Below are 20,665 nucleotides of genomic sequence, written 5' to 3' on the forward strand. Positions count from 1 at the left end.
CCTCTGGACTCCAGAGTAAGGTGATTGCTAAAGTGTGATTTACTGGCTTAGATAAGGCCCACCTAAAACACATAATGGACAAGCCTAGAAGGTCTTAACTCCTCCCACTCAACCTCAGTCTTTGGGGCCTCTCCAGAGTTTCACAAACCCACCCGTTTCACAAGATGAATGAACTGCCCCAGCAGTGGGTTTCCAATTTCACCACAGCCAGTGCAGGCCCTTCTCTGTATTTGCACACCTTGCTGGGTTTTAACAGTGAGGACAATTGGTCACAGATCAGTTAGCCCCTGAGGCAAGGCAAGAAAGCTTTTCTGAGAAAAAGAAAGTCTGCAAAGCCTCCAGATGCTGACCACCTCAGAAGAATTGCTTTGAACTGAGCATTCCAAACAGCTGAGAATCTTCCTCATTCTAAACCACCTCCCACCAACCCAGGGATATTCAGGCCATTCCCATTGCCTTCTGGGGATATCTCCCTTGTTCAGAAACCAAGAACATTAAATTCGAAAGAAAACGAACATCCTTTAGCACCTACCCATATCAGGCACTGTAAAAGGTGACTTGCGTGCATTTAATCCTCAATTTATCTCCATTTTGAGTGTGGGTGTTATTGCCCCTATTTCACCAAGGGAGGAACCGGTGCTCCTAGGGCTCAAACCCCTGCCCAAAGTCAGCAACTGGGGTGGAGTCAGAAGGCAACGAAAAAACCAATCTGATTGACACAAAACCTGAGGCCTTTTCCACTTCATCACTGTACTCTTAGGTTTGTGGCTATGAAAAAAAATGTACCTAGACTGGGTTAAGGTCCACACAAGTCAACTTAATAGAGGACCTGGGTATACTCCTAAGATCCTCACTGGGGAAGAAAAGAGGGAGAGGCGAGAAGTGGCCCCTGCACTGATTCAATAACATCGGTACATTCATTCATTCAACAAGTATTTACTGAGTGTTGTAAGTGCTAGAGGATGTTCTAGGTGCTGGGGATAACCTGGATGGGGACAGACAAAATCCCTAGCTTCATAGAGCTTATATTTTAGTCAGGGAGAGAGATGATAAACACAAAGAAGTCATGACAGGTGGGGACAAGGGCAATGAAGAAAAATATGCAGCAGTGGGCCAAGGGGACAGGACAAGTGATGTTGGAAGGGTGGCCAGGGAAAGCCCTTTGAGGAGATGACCCTTGAGCACAGCCCTGCCTACAGTGAGGAGGGAGCCACCCACGGGGCTGGGGAGGAGGGGGTGGGCTGGGGGACCACAAGTGCCAAAGCTGGGAGGATTTCACTTGTCATGTTCCAGTAATAGGAGAGGGAGGAGTGAGGGGCAGGGCTAGGAGCTGAGGGCAGAGCACAGGCCACGGGCCAGCCCATGCAGACCCATGGAGCCACCCAGAGGATGGCTGGAAACACAGGTTGTTGGCCACCCTCAGAGTTACTGCTTCAATAGGTGGGGCCTGAGAATGTGCATTTCTACCGAGTTCCCAGGTGGTGCTCATGCTGCTGGCCTGGGGACCACACTCTGAGAGCCACTGATGTGGAGCCTTGCAGATCACGATAAGGCTTTGGATTGTGTTCTCAATGTGTCAGGAAGGCACTGGAGGACTCCAAGCAGGGGATGAAGGAAAACTGTCTGTAAGGGGCAAGGGTGGAAGTAGGGAACCAGCTGGGGAGCAACGACACCAGCTCAGGCAGTGATAGTGAAGGTCTTGAACTAGGGTGGCTGGAGGGGGAGGGGGAGGGGAAATGGTCAGATTCAGAATATATTTTGAAGGTAGGACTGACAGCACTTGCCAGTGGACTGATGTGTATGAGAAGCAAAGAGAGAAATCAAATGATGACTCCTCCGTTTTAGAGCAACCTGCTGAGTAACGGTGGAGGCATTTGCAAAATTGGGGAAGACAGCTTTGGGATTGGGGTTCATTTTGAACGTATTGATTTTCTGAGATGCTCATTTGAATCCAAGCAGGATAGCAAGTAGGTAAATAACTTACATGTCTCAAGCTCTGGGAGAGGTCCAGACCAGAGGTATAAACTTGGGAGGCACCATTTTCTAACCAGTATGTGCAATGATACGGCTGGATGTGATCATCAGAGAGTATAAACCAGCAACAGCCAGTACTGAGCCCTGCAGCACACAAAGGAGATGGAGAAGGAACCGCCAATGAAAAGGAAAAACCCAGGAGAATATGAAGTTGTGGCAGCTAAGAGAAAAAGTGTTTCCCTGGGAAGGGAGTGACCCAGTCCTGGTGACAGAAGAGGAATGATGAGTGGCCGCTGGGCTTAGCAACCCGCACATGGAGTATTTGGGTGGTGGGAGAGACAAGGCTCAAAATATATGGAGAGAGAAATGAGTCTGTGCAAAGTTCCCATTTATAAGCAGGGTGTTCATTTTCATCAACACATTGTCAAAATGGAAATTCTCTCCTGTCAAGAATATACTTGATATTGCTGTGAAGACAATTATTAACATAGGCTATTTATTTGCTTTTTTATGTGAATCATGTAAGATAGAGTTTATCAGAGTCCCTATGTTTGTTGGGTACAAACCTGCAGCAATAATACAAACGATGAAGGTAACTTTATGTCAAGTTGTATGTTTTATGTATCCCAAGTACCAATAATAGAAACAAATGTTGGTCAATTATTCTAGACGAAAGATTAAACTGTCTTTATATTCTCTCGGTAGAAAATTATATTACAGAATTTTGTCATGTGAGGAAACAGAGAACATGCAGAACCAAGAAAGGTAAGGGACAAGTTATATAAAACTGTGTCAGACACTTAAGTAATAAAAAAATTTTTTTCTGGATTTTGTAATGTTTGTGATCTCTACCAGCTTTTTAAAATTCTTAATTCGTTGTGACTTATATTCTTATTCCACATATTTATTTTCATGCCTAGTTTTGTATTCATAATTTGATAATTTGATACTCTTACAGAGGCTTCCCCACCCAGAAAATTGTATAAGCTTCAGGTCCACAAAACCTGCATCCATCCCTGAATGGAGGGGACGGAAACCAGAATGGGATATGTTCAAGAAATGGTGGGAAGAAAAGAAGTACAGACAGCCACTATGAAAGCTCTTCAGTGGCACAGGAGTAAGGCCGGGCGGTGGGGAGCGTGGAGCGTGGAGGAGGGGTTACAAAAGGAAAGTTAAATCATGGGAGGAGTGCCTGGGAAATGACACCACAGATGTCTCACATCAATTGGAGATCCTTGGCTGTCACATCTTCTGGAGTTTTCAGTGATGGATAACAAGGGAGCTGGGAGCTTGGAAGATAGACCACACACAACTGAGCATCACCAAAGAGCCTGTATCTCCAGAATTTCTCCTGGTTCCAGCCTTACACTCTGACCTTGTGTGGGCACCAGAGAGAAAGGGAGGTTTGGCAGAAGCTGCATTCTAAATCACCTCAGGGACACAATTTCAGTGGGTTTTTAGCCATTGTTAAATGGCATTTGATTTTTGTTTAAGTAAAAGAGGCTGTTCCATCAAAATCTTATGGGCACACCCAATATCTATCAGAGATTAAAACACAGACACTGGGCTTCCCTGGTGGCACAGTGGTTGAGAGTCCGCCTGCCAATGCAGGGGACACGGGTTCGTGCCCCGGTCCGGGAAGATCCCACATGCCGCGGAGCGGCTGGGCCCGTGAGCCATGGCCGCTGAGCCTGCGCATCCGGAGCCTGTGCTCCACAACGGGAGAGGCCACAACAGTGAGAGGCCCGCGTACCACAAAAAAAAAACTCCCAAGAGTGGTCACTGAATTCTGATTTTTACCTGAACAGTTAGAACGTGTGATTTTCTGTGTGAATGACTCCTGGTCTTACCCATTCAGCACTGCTCCCGCCCTCACCATAACTTGTTCTGCTAACCCCAAAGCACCTCTGGCTTCCACCTAGCAGGTACATGGACCACAGTTTCAGTTCAACTCCCATTGTGTCATTGAGGAAACTGAAAATCAGTTACTCTTCAGAGCTTCCAGATCCAGCTCTGAGACCAGAGCCAATGGTCTGGAGAATCCCCAAACATTGTTCTTTCCAGTGAAGTTGTATTTTAAAACATCATAATAAAATTGACAGAAAACGATTCCTTCAGGTGGTGTAAAAAACTTCTCCAACAGGAAGAATTGAGGCTCTGTTTCCACCATGGTAATTCAGCTGATTGCTTGTACACAGCTCATATGTGGAGTGGATAGCAATTTGCATCTATATCACGGCAGTTACACTAAACATTTACCCTTTGCAAAACGCCAAAGCGGATGCAGAGAGTTCTGCAGCTTATTTACTGCACAGCAGTACTCAGCTCAGGGGCCCACGCTCAGCACTGCCTCTTTTTATAACTGACACAATGGTGTCATCTGCTCACCAAGCTGTGTACCCCCCAAGGCAGTGTCTGTGAGGAGGAGGGTGCCTCTTCTAATTCACACAAAAGCACCCCATGGACTAGCAGTGGCCCCCACAGTGAAAATGGCTTACACGGTTTATCTTAATCCTCAGTTAATTACTGCAACCTTATGAGGTGGCTCCTATCACGCACACTTCACAGCTGAGGAACCTGCCTCGCTATGGGTTTCCCACATTACACAGCCAGTAGGTGGTAAAGCAGGAATCGAACCCAGGTCTGCAGTGCCTAAGCATCTACAAAGATGTTCTGGTGCAGACGATGAAAAGCTGTATGGTTACCAGTGTCAATCTGACCTCACAACATTAACATACAGTCCCAGGGAGAATAGTCGCCGTGGGATCTTCCCCAAGTCCCCGTATGCCCCTTCCTCTCAACTATGCTCCAAAATAAGCATGTAAAAATGAAACCAAGTAAATTGGAAGGCTGTTGCATTAGCTATTTCATTGTGAAACATCACATATAAGAAAGCACATAAAACAAATGTATGTGCCACTAGAGATGATCATACTAAGTGAAGGAAGTCAGAAAGAGAAAGACAAATCCCATATGATATCACTTATATGTGGAATCTAAAATATGACACAAATGAGCATATCTACAAAACAGAAGCAGACTCACAGACATAGAGAACAGACCTGTGGTTGCCAAGGGGGGTGGGGGGAGGGAGAGGGTTGGACTGGGAGGCTGGGGTTAGTAGATGCAAACTATTACACTTAAGATGGGTAAACAACAAGGTCCTACTGTATAGCACAGGGAACTATATTCAATATCCTATGATAAACCATAATGGAAAAGAATATAAAAAAAGAACGCACATATGTGTATAACTGAGTCACTTTGCTGTAGAGAAGAGATTGGCATAGCATTGTAAATCAACTATACTTCAGTAAAAAAAAAAAGAACAAACAAATGTATAGTTTAAATAATAAAGTGAACACTCCTATAATCACCACCTAAGTCTAGAAATCACCAGCACTTCCGGAGACACCTTCCTATTAGTTCCTTCCCAGTCATAACTTCTGCCCGCATCCCTAGAGGTAACCTTCCCCTGACTTTTATGTTAAGGGTTTATCTTTTTTGATATCCACATATACATACCTGACCAATATGGTTAAGGTCACTTGAGCCAGAGTCTCTGTTCTAGGCATTTGAAATAAGATCCTTCCCCTCATGGAGCTTCTGTTCTAGCAAATTTGTGTCTGTTTTTGAACTTGATACAAATATCATGCAGACATATAGCACTGTATTTCTTCTGCACAACATTGTGATATTCACTCACTTTGTTATATGTTAGTTGTAGTTATCTTTCATTGCTCTCTATAGTAACCCATATACAAATGTTTCATAATTTATTTCTTCATTCTGTTGTTGATGGACATCTGGGTCGTTTCCAGTTTGGGACTATGAGCTTTCTCGTACATGTATCCAGATGGACATGAGAATGAAATCTCTAGTACATAGACCTATGAGTAGAATTGCTAGAGCATTAGATATGCAAATCTTCAAATTTATGACATAATAAAACTACTGTCCAAAAATGGTTGTACCTATCTACCATCTCACCAGCCACGTATGAGTTCCTAGTAATACACAATTTTGCAAGTACTTGTTATTGTCAGACTTTAAAATGTTTGCTAATCTGATGTGTTAGTGATATCTCAGTGTGATCTTGTTTTGCATATCTCCAAACATGCATTGTTGGATTTCCTCTTTTGTGAAGTGTCTATTCTAGTCTTTTGCTCACTGACAGTGAAATACAGAAGCAAACCTGATCTTGAGTATATGTCTGATACTGTCAGTCTACAGGTTGTCATTATAATTTGGATGGTATTTTTTTTTTTTTGGCCATGCCACATGACACACAGGTTCTTGGTTCCCCAACCAGGGATCAAGCCCGTATCCCCTGCAGTGGAAGTGAGGAGTCTTAACTACTGGACCACCAGGGAAGTCCCTAGATATTATTGTTGACATGATGACAGTTGTACCACAGGCTGATGGGGTCTAGAATTTGCTGAGCACCTATTATATGCCAGACACTATGCCAAGGAAGCTACAGCGGAAACTCACCTCAAAAGGTAATTCCAAGATAATTGTAAATAGAAGCAAAACAACAATGTAAAGACAACTTTTTATCATCTAATTCAAGATATTGGTCTAGCTAGAAAAATAAAATTGTTAAATTACAATGAAAAAAATTCATTTTTCTTTGAACATACTCTATTGATAGGACATTTGACTAAAGGAGAACAACAACAAAATGGAAAACAGAAGAAAAAAATCTTACTTCCTCAATCTACCAAGATCAAACGAGAATCTCATGTTATTGAAGGGAGCCAATGAGTATATTCCACTGTGTGAGAGAATTATAGAGAAACCCAGGGGCTTCTAGAGAAACTGGGACTTTGTGACATTCGCTCCCTGTTCGTGAAAGTAGGAGGGAATTAATATTGTTTATACACCAGGCATACATTACTTCATCTAATCTTCACAAACTCTACAAAATAGGTATTTTTTCATCTTACAGGTGAGGAAACGGTAGTTTGAGGGGTTATGACACTTTGCGGAGGTTACTCCCTAAAAAGTAGTGGATCTGCGAATTGAACTTGTCTACCTCGTTCCAGAGTTCTTTACATCTCACCACAATCCCTAGGCAGTGGGTCCATAAAGCATGCCAAATGAGGACATTGGTGCCAAAGTCCAGGAGACCAACTGAGTCAGCAACACTGACAGGAGGCAGGGAGGTGGGGAGAATTTACCACAGAAGCCATTATTCTTTATGATTTATTAGGCTTTCAGAAGTGGGATGGCGAATTGCTGACATGATTTTCTGGTGCACTTTGATGAGCAGTTGAGGATACCAAAAGGACCCTCTATCTAAATTATCTCTCTAACCCACTATTCTATCTTTTTTTAAAAAAATTAATAGCTCTCCTTTTAAAATGAATTGCCTAGTTGGGGAGAGCAAGGGTCAAGAGCCCTGGGAAACTGCAGCTTAATTTTGAGAAACTCTTGAGACATCCAGTGTCCATGGCAAGTAGGCGGTTATATAAATGGATTTGGGACACAGAGGAGAGGTACAGGCTGGAGAAAATAAACTGTGGAACCATGACTGAAGTCACGTGCAAAGATGCGAGCACCTAAGGGATTAGGATAATCCCCAGGGCTCCACTATGTTCCTAGTGTTAATCAATTAATAGGCTGGAATTGGAAAATCCTAAAACACCAAAAGCAAACACAGATGGTCCAAAATGACTCAAGATTCTCTCCCAGAATGTCAGTAGGAGAAAAATGCAATGATCTGGAGTCTCTATTTTTCCTCTAAAGACTTAACTGTTTCTAAGAGATCTGATCTCTTCAAATTTAACTCATTTGCAATCTAGTCTCTTAGTACAGGAGACCAGGATAGGCAGCCTAATTTCAGTTGTCTTTTTACAGTAAGAACCTAATCCTTCAGTCTGCATTTCTTTGTCATACTGCACCCATCTCTTCTATTAATACAAGCGTAGATTCCTCAGATGTCTAGATCCAAACCTAAAGTCATCTAACTGCCAAAGGCTGTTTCATGTCCCTATTCACGGGGAATCTAGGTTGGAAAGACTTGGAAATATCGTTAGAAAAATGATCATCTGGGCAAAAAAATGTCAAACTCAGGGGCCAACATAATCCAAGAATATTAAAAGCCATAATTTAAGTCCAGGTGAGTCAATTACATTCCTAGATAAATTAGGAACTGATGCAAATGATTCAAATAATAGCCCTTTATTTCATTTACCTCCCTCATCAAAATATTTTGGACTATCTTCGATGTGATTATTTTGTTTAAATCAATACTTTTTTTAACTTCAGTTGCCCCTAAATTAAACTATACATCAGTGGAATGCCAACATATAAAGAGAAGGAAGTTAATATAGACTGGAAACCTTTCTAGTTTCACAAATAACCTTTTAAAGTATAAAGTAATTTTACTAACTACATACAAATGAACTGTGGACAGGTTGGAAAACTGGAGAGAAGTGGTTGTGCTGTTGGTTGAATTAAAACTGATGAAACAAAAAAGTCTTTGGAGGAGTTAGGGAAATGATCTCAAAGAACTCAACTGAGACTATTCACAGATTAAATTAAAATCTTTTCTGAAGCAACTTACATTTTAGAGTAAAGGGAAAAGGCAAAGGGTACTGTAGACTAAGCAAATAATAAAGACAGATTTGGGCACTGTCACTAAGGTACACACATATCTAATAATGGCAAAGCAAGGTGCTACCGAGAGTAAATCTAAACTTTGTAGATAACGAGATTTTCCTTAACTGTAATCTAATAACTCCATCCACTTTAGAATTGATTATACAACTCTGAAAATTGCCTATGAAAAAGATTTCTTACCACCAGATTCCTTGCTAAACCATCTGCATTACAAACTTCACGGGTATGGTTTCTCTCGAAAATACATAAAAGCTGAGTCTGCTAAAGATACTGAAAAGATAGAGAACTTCTCATCTTCCCAACTGACAATACATCTCTTCAAAACTCTATGTGAGCATTGAAAAACTCAAAGGCTTTCAGAGGCAGGGCAAGTTACAAAGGTGAGAAGTGATCCTGAAATGGAAGGGTACATGCCCTGCCCCAAAGCAGAAAGGCGTTCAAATTCCAGATTTGTTTTGTTTACAAGATAGGTATTTTTCCCATTTACAGTTGAGGAAACAAAATATACACAGGTACATTCCTCCTGGAGTGGCCACTTTCAAACCCACGTACCAAGGATATTCTTCGAAGCATTATGTACAAGAGACTAGAAAATCTAATGATCCAACAATTAAATTCTATGCAGTCATTTAAAACTTGTTTTCTAAGAGTTAATGATAGAACCTATTTTTTCAATTATTGTCATCATTTTACTTGCAAACATTCCTCAGTATTTAAATGGGTTTAATAGGAAAGTTGGATACTGTTTCAATAGTTAGATTCGGGGATAAGTTTTGAATTCAAATCCCCCTCTGCCACCAATTAGCTTTGAGATGCTAGGGAGGTTATTTAATCTCTAAGTTTCCTCACCTGTAAAATAGGCTAAATGATACACTCTTGTGAATGTTATGAGAATTAAAATAAGATCTACATAAAGCAATATGCATAAGTTCCTATAATACAGCAGTCAACAAATGATAATAAATAAATTCTAACGAATCTTTTAGCTAATTGTGGCTATCTTTTGCAATTACCTCATTCTAGTATTACCAAGGACCAAGGGTTAGGATCAAGCAAATTCTATATAAGACACATTCTGGCAGATATATGTTGAGATTGGCTGGTTTGTTTTAAATAGATGTGTGCTATAACCCCTACACTTAATTTGGGACGTCCAAACTCACTCTATTATACTGTATGACCCAGTATCTTGGAAATTTCAATTGAATGTTTACCCAACTGCCCGAGCTGATTCAAAGCTTTTTTAAAAGATAATTTTGGCCTTACCTGTCAATCTCATGAGGCCAACCTCAGATGACAGTTCCCATTCCAGTTGAGCTGAGACTGCTAAGTTTTCACTGCAAACTTTATGCCGTCATACCTCCTCTCCCGGCTCCCCAGGCATACACGCACAGAGGAACCATCCTGCTCTCTACAGCCCGGCTACTCACACTGTGATCTATGGGTGAGCACTGTTAGCTTCACCTGGAGCTAATTAGCAATGCAGAGTCTTAAGCTCCTTCTCAGCCCTCCTGAATAAAAATCTGCATTTTAACTAGATCCCCAGGTGATCCATATAGCATGTTAACACTGGAGAAGCACTGCCCCACAGTACCTGCTGCTTTTTAATTAACAAGATCATCAGCAGGTTCCAGGAGCCACTGAGAGATACACAGTGAACTGAGTTTATGAGACCCTGAAGAAGTGACACAGACTACGTGTCCTTTTCCTTTGTGTTTTATGTTCTCTTGCTCATTTTTATGTAACAGCAAAGAAACACACCTGGACCATATTATCGTGACCTCAGAGAAAACTGAATTATCTGACTGGCTGAATTATACCTCAAGTTAATTATTCACATACAATAGTTTCCCCCTTATCCACAGTTACAGTTTCTGGTTTCAGTTACCCACAGTCAACGAGAGTCCAAAAATATTAAATGGAAAATTCCAGAGATAAACAATTCATGAGTTTTAAATTGCGCACCGTTCTGAGTAACATGATATCTCACACTGTCCTGCTGCATCCTGCCCAGGACCCTCAACCATTGACATTGTCCACTCCTGACACCCAAAATCAACCATGATATGATCATGGCTTGATGATCCAGGATCACCCAAAGCAGATGATCCTCCTTCTGTCGTATGGTCAGAAGATCAATAGTAGCCTAATGATATTCACAACACCTGCGTCACTCACGTCACTTCATCTCATCATGTAGGCACTTTAACATCTCACAACATCACAAGAAGGATGAGTACAGGTAAATATAAGATATCTTGGGAGACCACTTTCAGGTAACTTTTATTACAGGATAGTGTTACAAATGTTTTATTTTATTATTGTTTTTGTTAATCTCTTACCGTGCCTAATTTATAAATTAAACTTTATCATAGGTATGTATGTATAGGAAAAAAACATAGTATATATAGGGCTCAGTACTGTTTGCAGCTTCAGGTATCCCCAGAGGGTCTTGGAACATATCCCATGTGGATAAAGGGGGACAAAAGGGGACTACTGTACCTCTGCAGTTTGGTTTTGGACATTAAAAGCAAACAACATCAGTTGAAAACTCTGAGTCCCCTAGTACAATTTTGTATTCAAATATATTCCCATCATTTGTAAAAGATATCTTATGAGGTTAAATACTATTTTCAGAAATGCTATTTAAAAGCAGAATGTATATGTGAAGTCACCATATAGTGAGTACTTACTATATACAAGACACTGTGCTAACTATTTTGTATACATTATCTTATTTACCTAAGTACACAGTGCTAGAACTATTTTACAGATAAGATGAAGCTCACAGGTTATGAACTTGTCTAAGATCACACAATTGTTAAATGACAAACCTCAGATATAAATCCAAACCAAAACTTCATACTAAACACTACTGCTCGGTCCATGTGATCCACAAAATTCTGAGACTGAGCCATATAGGCAGTAAATGCTGTGAGAATTCCTGCAGTCAAAAACACATCAAATATCTAATTTTGCTTAATAGAGTATCACCAAAACTTATTTGCTCATGGTGTCCCCTCCTTTCCCCCAAGCCTATAAACTACTGTTAGATCACCCTTTAGACATGTACCACAATGTACTAAACTTTACACATTTTTTAAATGTTTTTAGAACTCCCTGTCACTCAACATTTTTAAGGCATATTAGGGACGCTCCAAGAAGGAATTCAAATGCTTACATGTCAAAGAAATGGGCAGAACTGGTAACCCAAGAAATTTTACCAGGAAAATAACTTCTGGAATACAAATATTTCCACTTAGTCAGATGTGCTTTGTTTAAAAAATGGAGGGACCATCTAGGGTACAAAGAATCCAAATGGGAAAACAAATTAAGGTGTCATACAGCACCTTAAAACACTCAGATTTTGTAAAATACTGAATCTACTCACCAAATACAAGTTCAATTTACCATTGATTTTCCAAAAAATATCTTCTACCAAACAAAGTACATCTATACACTATGCTATAGCACCATCATTTAAAATAAACAAATAAAACCTTAAGAGTCAAGGGGGGACTTCTCTCGTGGCACAGTGGTTAAGAATCCACCTGCCAATGCAGGGGACACGGGTTCGAGCCCTGGTCCGGGAAGATCCCACGTGTTGCAGAGCAACTAAGCCCCTGTGCTACAACTACTTAGCCTGCGCTCTAGAGCCCGCAAGCCACAACTACTGAAGCCCACGTGCCCTAGAGCCCATGCTCTGCAACAAGAGAAGCCACTGCAAGAAGTCCACACACTGCAACAAAGAGTAGCCCCCGCTCGCTGCAACTAGAGAAAGCCCACACGCAGCAATGAAGAACAAACGCAGCCAAAAATAAATAAAATTTTTTTTAAAAACTTAAAAAAAAATGAGTCAAGGAGTTATTTTCTAGAGCATTATAAAATGAAGATCTGAAAAAGATTCTAATTATATGGATTCACCATTCCCAAAATAATACTTTATCTAGTTTCAAGATGGCAAAGTCCTATCCACCTCCTCCTCTTGAAAATCACCCCCAAAATGAACAAGAAACTGAAAAGCAAACTCAACTACAGTGCACCTAGGAGACATTATAACTGCAAACTATAATGAAAAGAGAACAGATGGAGGAATGGCAAATGCCTTAGCAAAGGAAGGTCAAATCTAAATGTTTGCAGAGGGAGAAGCCCATGAGAAGCAGGCTGATTAACTCACACAGACCCCAGATGGGCTCAGGAATTGCAGGGACCATGTACCACAAAGGCAGAGATGAGTCACTGGGCTGAAAACCAAGGGAGACTCAAGGTGCTGGGATCCAGCAGTGATAAAAACTGGGTAAAAATCCTGCCCTCGTGAAGCTGCATTAGAGGATGCAGGCAAAAGTTAAACTTAAAAGTGCTTTGGAAAACAAAGCAGGGAATGAAAAGTATTGGGGGGGTGGGCACAATTTAAATAGGATGGTACCTGGTTCTCATTGAGAAAGTGACATCTAAAAAAAGACAAAGGTAGGGAAGGACGTGTAGATACCTGGAACAGCAGGAGTAGTATGAAATGTTTCACTTTTTTTTCAAAAGGCTTATTCTGATTTTTTAATGGAGAAAAAGTAACGGTGTGAGGGCTTGAGGTATAACATTGTTAGCCCTCACTCATATCTGGTTGTCTTCTTCCTGAGCACTCAGAAGATAACACACCCATGCCTATTAGTTAGCACCATGCAATTAGTTCTAGCCAATAAAACATGAATGGAAAGCATGTGCTGAGGCATTATTATCTGCTGGGACTCCTCCATGCTCTTTTCCTGCTGTAGTAACTTTAGAAACCGTGAGCTCGGAAGGTGGTGTCACAGAATATAGGGATCCTGATCCCTGTATCATCAGTGGAGGAGAGCTTTACTGATCTACAATAGATTTTGTGAGAGCAAGAAATAAATTTTGGTTAAATCCAGAGGTTTCAGGGTTTATTAGTAGTAGAGCTTAGCTATCCAACTAATTCATGGCTAAAGAAAGAAGACCTGTTAGGAAAATATTATAATGATCAGGTTAGAATGTTGGTAATGGTGGAGGTGGGAGAAGCTGGATTCTGAGTATTCTGAAAGTCGAGCCAACAGGGACTGTTGGAAAATTAGTATATATAAGAAACAGTTAAACCCCACCCTTTCAGTTTCCCAGCTCCACCCTATATTATCAGATGATGACCCTCCCTTCCACCTCTCTCCTCTCCACCTGAGCCTCTACCACTACCACCACCAATCACTTCAAAAGAAGACAGAAGAGAAAGTCTCTGAAGAAAACTGCAAGAGTTCCTTATTCAGGGACAGTAAGTCCTCAGTTCCTAAGGACCACTATTCCGACAGAAGATTGAAGAACTCTTCTTTGGAGAAAAATGAATATCCCCAGAAGAAAGACCTGCAGAGTGATTTGGGGGATCTGGGGGCTGGAATCTAACAAAAGCCACCTCATCACTTGATTAAGTGATAGTGAAGTCCAATAGTCAATAATCAGCCTTTAGTGCTTCAATCTTTAATAGAAATAGCCCAAAACATGCAAACAATTGAGAAAATGCTCTAACAGGGAAGTCAGGAAAAAAGAGTGGAAAACTCAAAGGAATAAAGTAACAAAGGGAGGAAAAAAATTTTCAGAAAAATAATTTAAAGTCTAAGAGTAGTAAAAAAAAAAAAATACTGCATCAGTGAAACATGAACAGGATGCTATCAAAAAGAATAAGAATATGAAGTAGTCTAATAGTCACTAGTAAGACAGTTGCAAAAAGGTAGTGATATGAAATTAAGGGAAAGAAATCACCAAAGAAATAATACAAGAATGCTTCCCAGAACTGAAGGAAATAACCAAATTTCCAAAACATGGAACAGGGGAAAATAACACACACTAAGAAACATTACAAATTTTCAAAACAACAGAGAGAAAAACAGAAGCTAAAAGCTTCCAAAGAGGAAAAGCAGGTCAGAAACAAAAAAATCAATAATCAAAATGGCATCAGACTTTAATAGCAAGACTGGGTGCTAGGACACAACAGAACAATGCCTTGAAAAATAGGAAAATGATTTCAAACAGTTAAGTGGGAGGTTAGAATAAAGAAATTTTAGAATGCAAGATTTCCAAAAATTCTACCTTCTCCAAACCTTTTCTCAAGATACTTACTGGAGAATATGCTCACTAAAACTAGGGCATAAACCAAGTCAAAGAAAAACATAGGATCCAGGAAATGGGGTTCAACTCAGAGGAGAAGGATGGGTTATTCCTGGCATAAGGGCAAAGGGAAGCTGAGGAACCAACTCGTAACAAGCTGAGGAACCAACTAGTCCATATTGGAACAGGATGACAAAGAGCTCTAGGAGAGGTTCCCCAGGAAAAATAAAAACATAGAAATATGTTTGATCTGTGAAAATGCCATATTAGAGGCATTTTATAGAGTTTTGGAAGATGTAGGACAACTTAGCTAGAGAGCCAAAGAAAATTATGTAAACAAAATAGGCACTTATTAACTCCAAGGGAAAAAAAAAGTTGTACAAGAAAGGTAGACATAACAGATCTACTTAGCTGAATACCGAACAATATTTACTTAGAGAGTTAAAATCCTCATTTAATATTATAAGATGTTGGTAAGTAACGTCTAAAATTATTAGGAGAAAATGAACATTACTATAAATGCAGAAAAAACAAGTAAGAGTTAATGTCACTGACTCTAGGGAACTGGAAGGGGTAGAGGTGGGGGATTGGGTGGCCTCTTTTTTGGTATGCATCTTTTACCATTATTTGACTTTATAAACCCTGCATTTATTATTTTGGAGATATATAGATATACTATATAGATATTACTTAGAAGAGATAAAATACTTTTACAGCAGCTAACAGTACTCACCACTCTACCAAGGAAAGAAAGTTAGAAAATCAATGTTGCTCCAGTAGTCTTCATAACACATGACAGGTGTACTATTCCAAAGGACGTTAGCTCTGTGCTTAAAAGACTTAAGGTCTTTTAAGGAGACCAAGACTTAGAAAAAAAGAAACCAGATCTTCAGAAGCAGTCATATAATCTGGCCAGTGAGCATAGATTCAAACTCATCTGAACCACATTCCAACATAAACAAAACCAAGGAATTTTTTTAGGTCTTCTAAAAGCATGCAGTATGGCATTTGAAAACCTAACAAACCACTGTGTTCAGATAGGATAAACAAAGGAATCTAGGGAAAAAAAGTATTTTTTATTATCCACAGGCAGTCAGACTATATAATTCACTTATGGCACATTTCAATTTTATTTTGACAGTATGTTACAAACTTACTTCTACATGCAGGCATCAGTCTAGCCAGAACTTTAAGGGCACTTTTTTCTTAACCATGACACTTATTCTTCTCTATCCAAAGATATTTCCGACAAGAGATGGCAAACTCAGAAAAGAAGCAACTCCATTAGTCTCAAAGATGAATGATCTCAGCATAGAATGCCCAATGGGGAAGAGAAATACTAAAAAAAAAAAAAAAAAAAAAAAAAGCTAAAAGGAAAAAGTGCATTAGCTTTCTAACCCCTTTAGGAATCAAAATGATTCCTTTCATTTTTATGTGTTTTAGCATTTCAGAACATTATAAATACCCTCATTTAAGCAGCCAGACAGCACAATGGCCCATAGCCTCCCTTCTTTTCCCTCAAATACACCAAACTCCTCCCCAGTTGTGCCAGTTATTCTCCCTTACGCCACCCGCACAACCACCACCAGATCCCTGCCTTCCCATCTCTGCCCCCAGGAAGATGATCCCTGCTATGTGCATCTCTAGAGAGCACTTGCTGGCTGGCTGCCAGTTGGGTTTGGTCAACAGGCAGCCCCAGCAGATCAGGTGGAGGGTCTTTCTTTCTGACTCCCTCCCTGTCTTGGGCACCACATCTTTGGCAACCGCTGCATCCCATGGCAACCCTTCCTTCCTGTTCTCACTCTCCCTGAGATCTAGTAACACTATTTCCCCTTGACCCCCTTGCTCTAGAGGCGGTAATGGCTTTAGGCTGTGGCTAGTCTATCCAGCCTCTCACCACTGCTTGTTTCTTCCTTTCAGGCTGCCCATATCTCTAAGCAACTCTTAACTTCTTTTCAATTGAACCAGCTAGGGTAATTCTATTACCAGCCAGAACTCTGACCAATTCATTATCTCAAAGCCTTTTTGCACTTCATGTTCACTATACCTAACGTGTTCTTCACTCAGCCCTTTTGTATACTGGCTCCTTAGAGATCAGGTGTCAAACTCCTATCACCCTCCTCAGAGGGGCTTCCCTGACCACCAAATCTAGTATTAGCTCCCACCTCAAGCACTCTCTTAGTCCCTTCCATTTTTATCATCTCTCTTTCCTAGAAATTAAGCTCCTAAAAGTAGGAGCCTAACTAGGCTGTCTTGTTCACCTTTTACCCAGTGTACAGTATGGAGTCTAATAACAGCAGGAGTTAAAGATTTCGTGTGAAATGACGTGGTTTCAAATCAAACTTAAAAAAAAAAATCCTTCAAGTTTAATTTTTAAAGCAAAAGAGTCCCAAGACAATCTCCAACTCTTATGGGATGTTATTCCCATAAGCAGGTAAAACTCATTTAAAATGAATGCAAATGTTTGGTAGAACATAATTTCTTAAGAATATTCCCGCCTGTAACACTAGTTCTCGATTGTTTTCTGTAGCAATCCAATAATTGATTATATTCCCACATGGGATACACTGTCAGGGTCTATCAGATAACAGGGACTAGTCCAAAGATTTAACAGGCTCAGATGGTGTTCAATCCCCCAAAGGTAGCTCTAATTCCTACTACTTTCAAGAAAGCAATTGTGAATATGAGAATTAAGTTATTATACAGTATCATAGGGATATGCATGAGTCAACTCTTATTTATTTTAAAATTAAGACCCATCAAGCATTTGTAACAATTCACTGCAATTCAAACTTAACTGCCAGAGCCCCATAACCCAAGAGTATGAATGTGAACTAAAGGGCCACTCACCTAAACCAAAATCTGACCTATTATGGATCAGAAAAGAAATATTAGACAAACAGATCAGTTTAGACAGTTGATCCTTCTACAACACAGGTTTAAACTGCATAGGTCCACTTATACATGGATTTATTTTCAGTAAACATGTTCTACAGTACTACACAACCCCCGGTTGGTTGGATCCTCAGACGTAGAACCGAGGATGCAGAGGGCCAACCATAAAGTTATACTCGGACTTTCAACCGCATGCAGGGTGGACACCCCTAACCCCTGCATTATGCAAGGGTCAACTGTAAATTAGTTTCATGTTATGCTTTTCTAATGATCATCTCCACAAGAATTAAAGCTAGTAAATGCCCAAAATAATTTTATATAGAACTTTAGCTCTAAGTTAATATATTCAGTCAAACATCCTTTCATAAACTGTTCTTATTTTCCATATAAACACAGAGAATTCCTGGAATGTAGATTTCTATAATTATACTTAACCTACTTTAAGCTTTTATTAAAAATGAAAGAAGTCCAAGAGAACAATTTATATGCAACTATACCATGTTTTAAGTGGCTTTCCTATTCCTGTTAAAGCTTTATATTTAAAATGTCTACATAATATGTGCTTCACAGGCTTGACACTATCAAAGTTTACCACACATGTGACTTTAGCAGCTTTATTGCACAATGATCTACGTTAACACTGCATATTTGTTTAGTTCACCCTATGTCATAAAGTGCTATTCATAGGTGGGAAAGGAACAAAGCTTACTAAACACTGAAATTCTCCATGATATTTCCTACCTCAGTCAGGGAAAAGAAAGCTAACTTAGTGCTACCAACCTGAATAGCAGATTTCCATTTATATATATATATAACCAGAAAGAAAAAAAAAAAAACAGATCTAAGAGTTTTGTTTAGTCAATTAAAATATGTCAAAAGAATTCCAAGATGATTAATGCTAAATGCCTAACAATCTAGTTTCTGAATACTCTAACTTAAAAAAAAAACTAACCAGTTTAAATAAAACCACCCAAGAAAGAATCTTCCAAAAATGAAGATAAAATTTAGATAAAATGAGATTCTTCAAATTCAAAGAACTTTTAACTTTAACAAAGGGTACACACAGTCGTTATGATTTTAATTATTATTCCTAAACAATTAAATTTGTATTTTTACTTGCTTATATGACAAATGCTTACTACCAATGAGTCATAGAAAATGCCATACAACTGACCAGATAGTTACTTCACATTTTATAATATGTTTAATGACACTAAAAATGTATCAAGAACTTTTCAAACATGCGAACATAAACCAGAACAATCTGATATATAATATTTGTGCCAAAGAATGAAAATTACAAGACACAAAAAGAAAGCAAAAGTATATGACAATTATCAGTGTATCTTCACTAATATTTATGAAAAATAATTATTTGATACAAGCTCAAATATTTTCATAGAGGAACTAAAAAAAAATTGAAGAAAAAAATTTCCCAAAAAATCATATGAAGTGAAAAGCTTCGTATATTAGCCAAGAATTTTGTGTTTCCTGCAAGAAACCATGTTTCCTACACATGCAAGTATGGGCATTACAGCTAAGAGAACTCTTAAAAAATGTCCTTAAGAATACAGTTTGTGGTCTTCAAAAAAAAAAACAGTAGTATTCATTTTCCAGGCAATATATTCTGAATATTAAATACATAATTTTTCATTTAAATATACTACCGTTTCTATGGCCTTTTTTAACCTATCTATACCTTTGTTTTCCCATTAAAAATGAATGCACAACACAAGGCTTAGTACTAATTTCTATCCAGAAGGCATTTAAAAAATATCTTCTCTTAAGACATAAACATGATATAAAAATGAAAAACCAAACACAAAAGAAGCACAATAAATACTTTTGTATCCCTTCCCCCAACCCCGAAACAGGAATGTAAGTATCAGCAACACAAGCTGACATAAATAAATTAGATTTTCCGTGCATAAAAAGATAATCCAGTTAACCATTTCAGTGTTAACTATGAAAAAGTACCTTTTTCCCGGAGTTTGTGAAAGGCAGGAAGGCTGTTTAGGCTTTCGGTTTTAAGAAGAAACATACACAAAAAACAAGTGTGGCGACAGGATACTTAGATGATATGTAATGAGTTACAAAGGTTAACACCAAGGCATTATTTTGCTCACATTTTTTATCCTAAGTCACATCAGATGCTTAAACTACATGGTCTCTTGGTATTCTAGATATTTTGCTGTGATGGGTTCTTCAAGCTGAATTCCTCCACTGCCCATTAATGCAAATGCTGGGTACATAGTATGCGAACAGTCCACTTGGCGCTCATAAAGGCATTTCATGTGATCCATATCATAGAAACCCACTTTGCCTTTATCATAGTCGAGGAAAACCCCTATACTTGTTGGCATGGGGAGAACTCGATTTTCAGGTTCATTAGAAGAAGTAGGTGACTTGGGAATAAAAAATTTCTTCATGCCTATAGTAACTAACGTAAAGGGTTGTGAAGAATCAAAACAGGTATCCTCACTTCCGCTGTCATGCCCACTGTCTTGCTCGTATCTAAAATACAACACAGACAGACAAAGCAGAATCTTATCTGTATCAGCATAGGCTTTCAAGTAGCTTCAAGACATTTTCACAAGATAATATATATTGAGTTAAAATTAAAATCAATTGTACATCAAAACCTTTATGGTAAACCATAATCAATTAAAAACATAAGGACTACACATTGCCACTTAGAATTACACCACAAACTCAGCCCCAAATTCTGTCATTAAGTAGCATCCATTTTTACCTATATTATCTGAGAACCTAAAAATAATAAGTTTGGCCTAACAAAAATAAAACAGGGGGAAGGGAATTGAAGGGACTTGACAAAGCTTAAATATTCCTAGCACAAAAATCATATATAAAACAATTAAAAACCAAGACAGGCCCCCTAATCCAAGGAATTATCAGACTAAGTAAAATAAATGGGTACTGCAAAATAATGCAGGAGAAAAAACCATGTTTCATTCTCCTGCTAAGAACTATATCTACTGGTTGGGAGCTCTACATGGATCTATGATGGAAGCAAGTATTATGAAGGTTTTTCTTCCCCCCT

At 39.2% G+C, this 20,665-nt stretch overlaps 1 protein-coding gene across 1 annotated transcript in view; it reads right to left on the reverse strand.

The window, feature by feature from the left end:
* Positions 1–18,938: 18,938 nt before the first annotated feature.
* The window catches only part of TRIM36 (tripartite motif containing 36), a 52,561-nt gene continuing 50,834 nt past the window's right edge, over positions 18,939–20,665 (reverse strand). The window contains exon 10 of the mRNA XM_060146194.1: positions 18,939–20,118. Within this exon, the coding sequence (XP_060002177.1) occupies positions 19,764–20,118 (355 nt within the window). The 3' untranslated portion in view covers positions 18,939–19,763. The remainder of the gene's footprint in view (positions 20,119–20,665) is intronic.

This window comes from Lagenorhynchus albirostris, chromosome 3 (assembly GCF_949774975.1).
Source record: "Lagenorhynchus albirostris chromosome 3, mLagAlb1.1, whole genome shotgun sequence".
Taxonomy (NCBI): Eukaryota; Metazoa; Chordata; class Mammalia; order Artiodactyla; family Delphinidae; genus Lagenorhynchus; species Lagenorhynchus albirostris.